General features: G+C 40.4%; 1 protein-coding gene and 1 pseudogene across 2 annotated transcripts in view; one reads left to right on the plus strand and one right to left on the minus strand.

Moving 5' to 3' along the window:
* The first annotated feature begins 125 nt into the window (after positions 1–125).
* On the plus strand, positions 126–11,181 carry LOC111652101 (potassium/sodium hyperpolarization-activated cyclic nucleotide-gated channel 2-like). Its single transcript, XM_023402247.2, has 10 exons — positions 126–471; positions 1,526–1,712; positions 2,348–2,452; positions 2,666–2,803; positions 4,646–4,807; positions 5,976–6,069; positions 6,188–6,315; positions 7,111–7,257; positions 7,947–8,184; positions 10,171–11,181. Exons 1-10 carry the CDS (start codon positions 287–289, stop codon positions 10,341–10,343), a joined length of 1,557 nt encoding a protein of 518 aa, XP_023258015.1. The 5' UTR covers positions 126–286; the 3' UTR covers positions 10,344–11,181.
* Positions 11,182–11,465: 284 nt separating this feature from the next.
* The window catches only part of LOC111652104 (uncharacterized), a 6,003-nt pseudogene continuing 5,264 nt past the window's right edge, over positions 11,466–12,204 (minus strand). Inside the window, exon 4 of the transcript XR_015437007.1 lies at positions 11,466–12,204. This exon is cut by the window's right edge and continues 263 nt beyond it. The product of XR_015437007.1 is annotated as an uncharacterized LOC111652104 (transcript).

A 12,204-nucleotide genomic window follows, 5' to 3' on the forward strand; every position in this document is an offset into this window, starting at 1 on the left:
GGCTGACGGAGAGGGAGAGGGAGGGAGAGAGAGGGAGAGAGGGAGGGAGCAGGGAGGCGGGTATCCACTCGCCTCGCTCCACACAGCTTCAATAAGCCCTGAGGTTGGGAGCCTTGATGGAAAATTACCTTGTGACCAAGAGGGGAGGTCAGGACTGGTAGAGTCAGACTCCACTCCTCCTGAGAAGAAGAAGAAGAAGCAGCAGCAGCAGCAGCAGCAGCAGCAGCAGCAGCAGAGGGACGATGGCCTGTGCGTTCGGCTGATCACAGGGCAGCGAGGTTGGGCCATGGAGAAACTAAAAGGTCCCGCCGAGGGATGCACTATGGCCACCTGTGGATGGAGAGCCCTGCTTCTCCCACAGCTGAACAGACAGTCGCTGTACGTGTACGGCAGCGAAGTGGCCGTGGAGAAGGAATGCATCCGACAGCTGGAGAGCGGAGTCTTTGTCATTCACCCTTTCAGCCTCATGAGGTATTTAATATATCTGATAGATTCAGGCCAGTCCTGTGCCGAGACACTACCCACACTGTTAGTGTGACTCTATCTTGTAAAGTTGTTTAGTTTCACTAAGTTTTTGTGGGTAATTATTTGCTTCATGTTTCTCCTGGGATTTATACAGTGTTACCGTATCTCATCTTGTTATTGTCATCCATGTTACAGCTGAAATGATGAGTCCTTCAAATGATTAATCATAAATTAATAGAAAATAGGAACAATTTTGATAATACTTTCTTTTTTTTTTAAAGTGACAAATGTTTTCTAGTTCCAGCTTCTCACTTTCACAGATTTGCTGTTTGTTTATGGGAAAACAAGCAACTTAATTGTAACACCTTTCTGACATTTTATAGAATAAACAATTGGTCAATTAATTTAGAAAATAATCAATAATGAAAATAATCATTAGTTGCTGCCCTGCTCCATATTTTTGCATACTGCATTATTAATTAGTATAAAGCATGATAACAATGCAACAATTCATTATGACAATGATTTGCGTTGCACTAAACCTTTTCCAGATGTGAGAACAAATATAGAAACAGATGCAGTGTAACTGGAACATCTAAGAAAAACAAAATAAAAGAGCAACTAAAATTAGAAAATCAATAAAAGAAAATTAAAATGATTATTACTCTTATTACTCTGTGAGGTGAATTTAAGGATAATAGCCGAGGATTAGAAGAGGGAAAAAACAGATGGATCAAATGGCTGCTTTAAGAACATGCTTTCATAGACGGCTGGTTTTGCATTATCCATGCAGTACTGTTGTTATTAGTGTGTAAGGCGATCAGTTGGAGTGAAAACAGAGAAGGAAAGAAACAATTGGGATCAGAGAGCAGAGCTATTTGAGCCCTGGATATTGAACCTTGGCTGAGGATGCGTGCTGTTACAGTATCAGAGAAAATCAGCTTCCCTTACCGGCTGCAGCACGACTGTCTAATGAGTCCTTCTGGCAAACGAACTGAGGGTTACTCAAAAGTCACACATGCCCACACTCGCGTATGTCTTTCTGATGTTTTCCCTGTAGGAGTTACTACATCATGTGCATGATGGCCATCACGTTTCTGAACCTGATTGGGATTCCCATGGAGATAGCTTTTCTGGATGGAAACAGCGGGCTGGCATGGGAAGGATTTAACGTGTTCTCAGACACGCTGTTCCTGATAGATGTGGCTCTGAATTTTCGGATGGGCATCATAACAGAGGACGGGGAGGTGAGAGTGGCTGTACTCTATTTTCAGACACAATCTGGAAGACTATAATCCCTGCGCAGACAAGCACGTACAATCCATCTCTGCCCCATCTGTAATCTACTCAATACACGAAAGGCTAGATTAACAAACTCCACCCCTCATCTCCTGGACATGGGCGAAATTGGCACTTGTTGTTTGATTTTATAACAGGGATTATTGTATTGGATGAATGAGAAGTGTAACGTTTCCAATTAAGTATTATGCAGACTATATCCTGTTTGTTTTCATCTGCTCATGCTTTGTGACTTCTATCTTGCCAATCACAAATTGCCCATCTGTGTTGTTTTCACGTCTGTGGTGTTTACTCTGGACCACACGAGCATCTGGTTTTGCCAGATTTATCCTCGGTCGGTTTCTGCCCATTTGAAATATTCATGCATGAGCTTCAGCAACAATCCTACATCGCTGTCAAATTAATTCAGATTTTCTTTGAGGACGCTGCTCATCTCATGCCAGCATCACCGTCTCCCTTCGTTTTGGACAAACTCCCACAATATTGTTTCAGTTCAAGTGTTAAATTATACATCTGATCGTGGCACGTGCTGCACAGCGTCTTCATCCATCTGCTCAATCTGCCGCTTTGTTCTTTTTCGCAGGAAGCTATTCTGGACATCAAGCGGATCCGAGTCAGTTACCTGAGGACATGGTTCATACCGGATGTTATAGCTGCTTTCCCAATCGGCTACATCCTGCTGTTTGCGGTAATAATGAACAGACTGTTGAAGCAGCAAAAAGCCAACAGTGTGCTGCAGCGTTTGTCACTTCACAAAGCAATCGTGCACTTAATTTTACAATTTGTTCATGGTTCATTAGCAGTCATAAAAGTTCTTTACAGACAGGAAGTAATGAAGAAAAGGAAATTAAATGATGAAGAAGAATAATAAATACATACATTTTTACTTCTACTATCCCAGGACTTGCAGTACCACAACGATGACAACCCCTCCAAGACCAACAAGATGATGAGGATACTGATGTTTGTGCGGATCCTCAGCTTGATCCGACTCGCTCGAGTGTCAAGACTCGTCAGGTTCTTCAACGAAGTGGAGAAAGTAAGTTCACACGCCCGACCGTCTTCAAAGCTCACCCCTGAAACTCAATCAACCTTTTCTCCCGCCTGCAGATACCTTACCAGGCCGGGCTCCGATGACAAATCTGACTTTGGCCACTTACAATGTCATTTGTAAAACGAGAGCTGGCTCACAGCTCATCGATCAACAATTGTATTATTTTTTATTTTTAGCAGAGTTTGTCTTTTTCTAAACACACGTACCCAAAGTTAAGTGCTCAAGCAACCGAGGTCTGAAGAAAAGAAAAAAGGGATGGGAGAGCTCAAATTGTTTATGTTCATGGTCACCTCATAATGAAACACAGTATATCTCGGCTCTCTTGATATTGCATAATGCATGTTGTCTGGAAGCCTTTAATCGGCAGCCAGCGCCTAAAATAAATTCTCTTGGTGTATGTTTTGGTGTCGTGGTGGATACTGAAGCCTCTCTCTTTGGAAATTGAAATAATTTACTTAATCCTCTTCGTTCCCGGGGGTGGACAGTGAATCCACAGTGAGCTCCCTCCAATGCTCCCCATCCTTCCCTCCTTCTGATTTAAGTTCATCTTTGTTAGCTCGTCCAGAACGGCTCTGTGCCAGGTCATTTCTGCTCCGCCAGGTTTTCTTTTGCCTGGAGGAGTCAATCTCAGTGATACGATCTGCCTCCACTTCAATCACAGGGTCCAGCCACTGCTGTGGCTTCTGTCACGATGTTCTTACTTTAGATTTTAATGTAGAATTCCAAGCTTGGGATTTTTTCCGGCCAGAAGATGCCACGTAATCTCCTTCGGCTTCCACTGTGGTTTATTACAACCGGGATCCGTACATTAGGATGGACTTGACGTTGCTGTCATATAATTGGCCTTTTGCTATTTTGGCTGTGTTTCCTTGACTTCCAGATGTTGCAGAGTTTCCCCAATCTTGCATTGTGTTCTGATTTTAAAAAAGTGACCTTCTCCACAAAGTCAAGTGCCTCACCTTTTATTAAAAGTGATGCTGAAATTGTTGTATTGATTGTACATCACAAGAACTTTCGCATTGTTGGTGTTGCAACGTGTTTGCTTTTGTATGTTATAGCTGATGGATGCAATAAATATTTTTGGTTACTTTATTTAATTAACTGTAAGATTGGGTTAGACCAGGCACACTGGAAAATGGAACAAAGGGTTAATCCAATCTCTTTTTCAGAGTTCTGGCCATCGCCTTCATTTATGATGGCAGCACTGTGCAGTAAAAGGGGATTCAGCAACATTTCAACTGCACTCACTTTCGGTTTTACCTGCAAATTAAGTGGTTTAGGTGATCTGGCTAAACTGTTGGCTTGTTTTACAGCCTGTCTGATCGTCTGACTGCTCATGTTTCTTGTCTTGTTGGACTTGGTTGTAGTGATGTTGTCATGTTCCCAGATCTCAGCATTCACTTTGGTAAATACCAAGTTCTCATAGCCGAAGGAAATAATGAACAAAACTATGAAAATCAGACCCAAGTTGTAATAAAGCAAAATAATCTTTCCTACTCTTTTATGGCAAGTTAAGGTCAAAACAAGGGACCTCAGTTCTGCATGATAAATACAACTCTGTCCATATTCTGCTCAACGTTTGTCATCATGACTGCCAACATTTTTACATTGTTTTCAAGGTTTTTCTCTGCTCACAGTGGATGTTGAGTCACTGTAACTTAGCCACTGAGAAGACGTATTAACCCACTGTCCTAAACAAAAAGATATTTTGATATTGTTGCAGGTGTGCCAGTGAGTGCGTGAGTGTATTCTGTTTGTACATATTATAGACTTGGGAGAGGATAACGCCACAACGGCTCATGTTTTCATGTCATCTCTTTGCGACAGGTGTCCAATGCAAACCTGGAGGTGGTCCGCCTCTTCTTCCGCATCTTGTCTCTGTTCATGATGATTTTCCTGCTGTGTCACTGGAACGGCTGCATCCAGTACTTTGTGCCCATGCTGGAGGAGTTCCCCACTGACTGCTGGGTCCGCAAAGAAAACCTGATGGTAAAACTCATTTCACAAAACATTCTCTAGACGAACACGGTGTGAATGATGATTGTTGGTGATGAGGTTTTTGTGAACGACGAGTAGGAGTCGTCAACTATCCACCGCAGGCTCAAAGAAATAACATGTTAAGAAACACTTTGTGGTGCTTTAAACATCTGCACCACATGCTGTGTTTTAAATTCATGTGAAGATTTGTTGTTGTTGCGAGATTAGAGGATTATCCAGCTCCTCTTTGGACTTAACTCAAGTTTTCCCGTATCACGAAGCTGGCTCACTTTTAACCGGGTTATATCACTATGGCAACCCGTGCTGCAGGGCTAACCTGCACCGGAGCAGATTAACCTCAGTGGATCAGATCGAAACCTGTCAACAACCCAACTACTGACCAATCTGAACCAAATAATAAAGAGCAATAGATATCTGATCATGTGATACAGGGTTGATGCTTTCGGAGATGCTACTTACTATGACATTAAGAGACTTTGTGATGATAATTGGAAATAAAAGCTAAACCCTCTGAGGTATTTTATTAGAATAATAATCCCCAAACTGTTAAATATTTCCTGTTGTTATTAATTCAACGTGCCAGTCAGATTAACCTTATCAGACATCAACTACTTTTCTCCTCCTCTCTGCTCTCCTTTCTCTGAAATAGGCTGACGTCTCTTCTAAATTTTTTATGTGCATCAAAAATTATATAATAGTTTTTTTCATCATCAGACAATAAAGCAAAAAATACTCACTTTTCACTAAAGACTCTTTATAATAAATCCTGTGCTTTACTTCAATATTTGGAAATTATTATTAGTGTTTCTACAGCTTCTTATTCAGTTCCAGTCATGTGACCATATTGTTTACAGTCACCTGGTGGAGTACGACTTTCTGCTGTCACTATAACTGAATTTACCTGCAGGTTAACACTGGTTTATCTTGTATCATATAAGCACTTTATTCATGGTTCTCTGTCACATGAATGCAGTTACAGCCAGACAGGAAAACTCAGTTAACTGAACCAGTTGATAACCAGTTCAGTGATACTGGTTTTCCAGGACGGTCGATGTAAGTTGGACTCAGTGAAGCCAGATAACCTCAAAAGGGCCAGACTAAGTTGTACAGGGCACAGATTCACAAATTCTACCACTAATGATGAAAATATTTCTCCCAGAATGCCACAGTGATCGTGAAGTACTCGTGGGGAGTTTTTCGAGCTCTCTCCCAGATGATTGCTCTCTCTTACGGCTCCATGGACGCTCCAACAAGTGAGAACTATTGATTTTCTTTATCCAGCACTAACAGCATTGAAGTACAGATCCATTACATTCTCCTTCAGATATAAATACACTAAGTGAGCTGGAGTCTCGGCATCTTGTTCCCCAGACTATGTTGAAATGTGGATCGTCATGGTCAGCATGGTGTCCGGCTGTCTGATGTACACCGTCCTCGTGGCCAACGCTACAGCCATGATCGCCAACGTCGACCCGGCGGCCAAGGAGTACAAGAGCAAGGTCCTCCTGTGTGATAATTACTTATAATGATTTGACAGGTTGCAATTCAAACTCAAAATTCATTTTCTAATAATAATCATTTTTATTTGTAGAGGCACTTTTCAAACCCAAGTTGCAAAGTGAGACAAAAGATATTATGAAAAGCGAATTAAAAACTGAATAAAAGACGGATAACAGTAAAATAAAAACTCAAATAAAATCAAGGTAAGCTCTAAATGAATATGTGTTTTAAGATTTCACTGACTCACCAGAATATTTAACATTTGTTGAATATTGGTTAAACATTTGTTTTATAAAATCTCTCAAATAATGAGCTATATTATATTATATTATATTATATTATATTACAGAGACCTTCTGAGTTAATCATATTGTAAAAAATTTGATAGTCACTTAATATTACACAAACTTTTGCAATTCATAGGAGTGAAGAATCAAAATAACAATTTGATTTATTTTATGCCCTTTAATTATTTAATGGTCTAATTATTAAGGTAATTTGGGGATTGAAATTTATATTTTTCATGTGATATTTCTTTATTTTCTTTATTAGTTGATATTTTCATTTTTTTAATATTTCTTTTTATGAATGTAGTTATTTATCTTAGAGTCGTCAGTAGGAAACAAATGGGTCAAGGCTTGTTTTTTTTCATTCATGCACAGTAACTCAGTCAGTGGCTCTCTGAAACTGACAACTAACAGTGATACATTATCATCATTATCATTATTATTATTATTATTATTATACATTTGGTAGTGTAACGCTGTGTGTTAAAAGACTGTGACTGTCCACAGATGAGCCGTTTGGAGCACTACATGACCTTCATGAAGCTCCCACCTGAACTGCAGCTTCGCATCAACAACTACTACCAGGCTCGCTACGGAGGGAAGTGGTTTGATGAGAAGGACGTCATAGACACAGTGTCCTCAGCACTGAAAGAGGTACAGATTTGAACTAAAAGCTCATCTCTGGACTGCTGCATCCCATATTGATGCCTTTATAGTATGAAGTGCTGCGGTTCTTCCATGATAAGTGTATCTCAGAGGCAGAGTAGGGGATTCTGGAAACACCTCTCCTACATCCCAGGTGCATGGAGAAGGGAAAAAGTCTGAAGAGCACCTTCTTGATGGAAGTTGAAGTTGTGCCAGATGCAGAGCTGCATCTAGTTTTTATTTTCATGATGACTAAACCTGCAGTTATCTTATATACTTACAGACTTTTTTTGTTTGAGCAACCGTCCTAAATCCAAAGATATTCTATTAGCAACAATATGAAAAATATAATGGCAGCAAATTCTCACATTTGAGAAGCTATAAACTGCTAATGTTTTGCAAATTTTCTGTCTTTCATCTAAGTTTGTGAAGCTGCAGTGCAGGAAACCCATTTTAGTTATTTTAACAACCACAGTATTTATGTGCAGATCACAGATTCTTTTTAACATCACACTAATTTTATTGACTCATTCATATACTTAGATATACATTACATATACATATATATATGTTATTCATTAAATGTCTTAATGTCATTCTTGCTTTATAGTCATTTAATTGCTCCCGTTATTCATCTTAATTCTTTCTTTCATGTGAATTAAACATGTTTTTTATAATTATTTGTATTTATTTTTCAGCAAATCCTGATGGTGATGTGCAGCCGGCTGCTGAGAAAAGTGCCAATATTTCAGAGCAGAGATGAAAACTTCATCAATGCTGTCCTCCCCAAACTGGACTACGAGGTTTTCCAGGAGGGAGACGTCATCGTCCGACAGCACGTCCCGGGCGACCGCATGTTCTTCATCGACCACGGCCAGGTCCTCATGGAGACTGACTCCTACGAGAGGGAACTGTGTGATGGAGACTTTTTTGGAGGTGGGTTGGATTTACTCTTATTTTTGAATATCTGGAACATCGTGGAAAATATTTGTTGACATGAAAAAGCGATTTCCAGACAGCGATAGTCAGTGAATTTGAAGTGGGAGAGAAGGAATTAAAGGAACATCAGGGAATCTCACTTTAGAGGCATTAACACCAGAATGTGTTTTACAACTCAGCTAAATGAACTGGAAATCAAACTGAGTACATCACATAATAAGTACAACAATAAGAACACCAGAGCGCTGTTTAAGTGTTACATAATGAACATAATGAACGAACAGAAACAACAAAAAGTGCTACAAGCGTGTGTTTGCATTTGTGTTTCCACTGTGTGAACACATCCAGGTACATTATGCATGAGGTGCATTAATTAATTTAAAATGACGTTTTTACAGTGGTTGATTCAGGTTGATATTCTGAGGTCAGTATAAATGTGTGATGACCAGTAGTGTGTGTTCAGTTTATCAAATTAATTGATTAACATCTCACAGCCATTGAGGCTCAGTTCAGTCAAATCACAGAAGGCCGTGCGGTATAATTAGATTAGTTTATGTTTCATTACCCCGGACTCTGAGATATCTGTCTCTGAGGTTTCTGCCTCCGCACCAATACAATGGACGTGAATGAAATTCCATATAGTGCTTAAAGCATTAAATTAAAACTGTGTCATTGTGACCTTGTGGTTAAGACACATACTCTACACTGATCACAATGTCTCTGCTTCAATGTGAGTCCCACTCTCTTCACTCATTTCCTGTCACCTCTCCACACTCCTACTTTTTAATGAAGGCAAAAATGAAATAAAATAAGCAGCAACATGGTTTTCAAGAAACAGTTTGTCAGAATGCAAAGAATATATTGTCAGTTTTTAAGGGACTATTTCTTTGGTGGAAAGTAGTTCCGGTAAAATTGTTCAAAAGCCCTGCAACAATAACTGCAACTAAAATAAATAATCCAAATTGTTAAATTGATGTTATTTTGTTGTTTGTTGGAACTTTGTCAGAGATGTGGCTCTCTGGTATCTAAACACTACGTCCAACAGAGGTTGTATATCACGGGGCTGTTAGCATTGTAAACCACAGTCTCACTGGAGGAGGACATTACGCCAAACTCCATTTTAAATATCTGTCAATTTTCTGTCTCACGAAAACATATAACAGTTACACTCTGGATAATCCACAGAGCTCGCTGTGAACAGGTTTCACTGGAACTACGTTCTACCAGAGGAACAGCTGACAGCTTGTTCTGTGGATTATCTATAGTAACAGGGATCATGTTTCTAGGAAAAGATGTTGCTCTCGTCCTTTTTAGGTGCTGTGAGCTCCACAAACAAAACTACATTCCCCTCCATTGCATTGGGGGGAAAAAAAGTCTCTATGACAGATATTTCAAAACGTGGACAAATAAAAACAAAACTATCTGCATGTATGTATGCATGTACTATCTGTCTTTTTAAATGAATATATTAGATTATTGTGTATATAAGGGCAGTTTTTACAGGAAGCTAGAACGGGTGCAGACAGGAAGACATTACGCTTAAGCAGCTGCCATCTAGAGATTTAATTAATTAGTTCACATCAATATATTTTAATTTACTAATAAACCAAAATTTATTTGGATTTAGATTTTAGTGTGATTTTGAAAGTTTATTCTTCTATTGTTTGTCACATCTGCAAGCTTCTGTTTGTTAACGCAGGTGAGCACGGAGTTTGTTTTTTTCAATCACTGTCACACTAAAGTGAATAAATCTATCTTTTCCAATTTTGGGGGATTTATTTAATTCTCGGGCTTTAAGTGGGAACAGGTCCTAATCTTTTTGGCAGCAAACCTCAGCAGCGTTTAGAGCTAAGCAGGCTTCCCGAAACAACTCAGCTAAGTCTGGTTATTTAATTTAGGATTAATTGTCAGAGCTCATCCCCGTCATTAGGGTTTACTCGCTCATTAACCACGCTCTTGTGGTTCCCTCTGTGTGTACAACAGAGACGTGTGTGCTGACCAAAGGCAAACATCTGGCCACGGTGAAGGCGCTGACCGACTGCCAGTGCTTCTCTCTGTCCTGTAAGGACTTTCGGGATGTGCTGGAGGGCTTCCCAGATGTCAAGAAGGACTTAGAAAAAATGGTTCAGCTCGACTCGGATGGTGAACTCGTATAAGAGCAAAAACAGTACTTGGACTTCTTTACTTTAGGAAAAAGAACAGGAGGTGCGGAAATTTCCTGGACGATTTATGTTGTCATGGGATGGACAGTAAGACTGTGGCTGAGTCAGGATATGTGGACACTTATTCATGGATGAGATGGACACTTTTAGTTTTCTGTCTTCTAAACTGTCAGTTATAAGCAATAAACAATAACCTCAACAGTAAAGACGGGTCAAGCAGTTGATCTCTGCTTCCTTGTTGATGTTGCTATTTAGCATTGATGTTTGGAAAGTCAATGCATGTCTTAGTGACAAAACAAGACGGACTTAGTAAGCACTGAAGGGACATTTTGATCCGCTTGTTTTCCTTGTTTTGGCCGTAATTCCTATCAACACTGTACTCCTCGAGTTAACTGCTGAGATCTGCAAACATGTCAACGTTGTTGAGACAGAAGTGAGATTGGGTAAGAAACACAAGCGGTCAGACAAACATAGTTTTAAACAAATTACTACCCAACAGCTCAAAAATACTTCACTGTTAAACTGAACTCTGGTTCAACTTTGATCTTTAGTTAATTTAGATAATTTGGCTAAAGTTAAAACAGCAGCTGTCTGACTTCTTGTGTTTCTTCTCCCTCTGGACTTTGTTGTATCTATCAGCGTGTTCATGAATGAGCATGAATGTCTGTACAAAATTTGAATCCATCCGTTTTTTTGTTGAGCTACCGTCCGAACGTTACCATCCCTGGACCTCCAATACTGAGTAAAAATACTGTATTGAGTATCAGCGAGTACGCAAGTCTATGCATTGATCCAACACCATGTAATTTATTAATAAACTTGGATAAAATTACAGTTTTCCCAAAAATCAATTCTTATTCGCTGCCGTGAAACTGTAGCCTACACAGGGAGTTGATGTGTGCAGCCACCAGCAACTACTCCTTAAGAGCAGTGAAGAAGAATTGATTTCCGGTAAACAGCGTAGAGTTACTTTTCTAATATTACACTGGAGGGTCCCACCAGTAAAAAGCCAACGTGTACAGTATGAAAGGCTTTAATTTCGAGGGGGCGGCTCTAGTGTTAGGACGACTAGTTATAGGGATTGTTATTCCTAGATTTATTTTTTTTTAATGATTGACAGTCAAATAATAATAAAAGAAATATTCTATGGCCGTCATGTATCTGTTCATGTGTTACAGAGGGTTTAACCTGAGCCATGCCAGACAAACATGGGCAGCAATCATATCACATCCGTACAGGATTAGTAGTATACAGCTGCTGTAAGCTGCGAGGAAGGTAAAAAATCATGTTTGTCATTTTTCCTTTTCTCTAAAATGACATTTATTTTGAAGTAATATTACACGAGACAAGTTAATGCCAGTGTGAAAGCAACAAAAATAAAGCGGATACTGTAACATGATTATGAAACATCTGTGTGAGAACAGCAGGTGGTTTCCTCCTCGCCTCCCTTTCATCCAAACACGCACACGGTGCCCGAGGCCAGACGGTGTTTGTACTCGTAGAGGTAGTAGGAGGCTGGGGGGAAGTTGCACTTCATCTCCATCCTGCCCGGCACCACGTGGACGGCCACGCCAGACCCCAGCCCCTCCTGCAGCTTCTTCAGCATGCGTGAGGCCAGGTAGCGCCGCGCCCTGCCCGGGTCCTCCTCGATGGAAGCGTACACCTCAGGGGGCGGGTTGGGGATCTTCCACTCCAAGTCCACGATGAGCTGGTGGATGCGGCTCTTGTCCAGCGAAGTGGGAGTGTCACGGTAGCACGCCATCACATGGGGGATTGGAGCTTCAGACGCCACAGACAGGAAATTGTTGGGCTTCTGTTCTGCCGGGGGAGCTTCCTTTTGTTCCTCCGCCTCCTC

Source organism: Seriola lalandi, unplaced genomic scaffold, assembly GCF_002814215.2.
Source record: "Seriola lalandi dorsalis isolate HSWRI2012SDOR001 ecotype SW California unplaced genomic scaffold, Sedor1 jcf7180002053912, whole genome shotgun sequence".
NCBI lineage: Eukaryota > Metazoa > Chordata > Actinopteri > Carangiformes > Carangidae > Seriola > Seriola lalandi.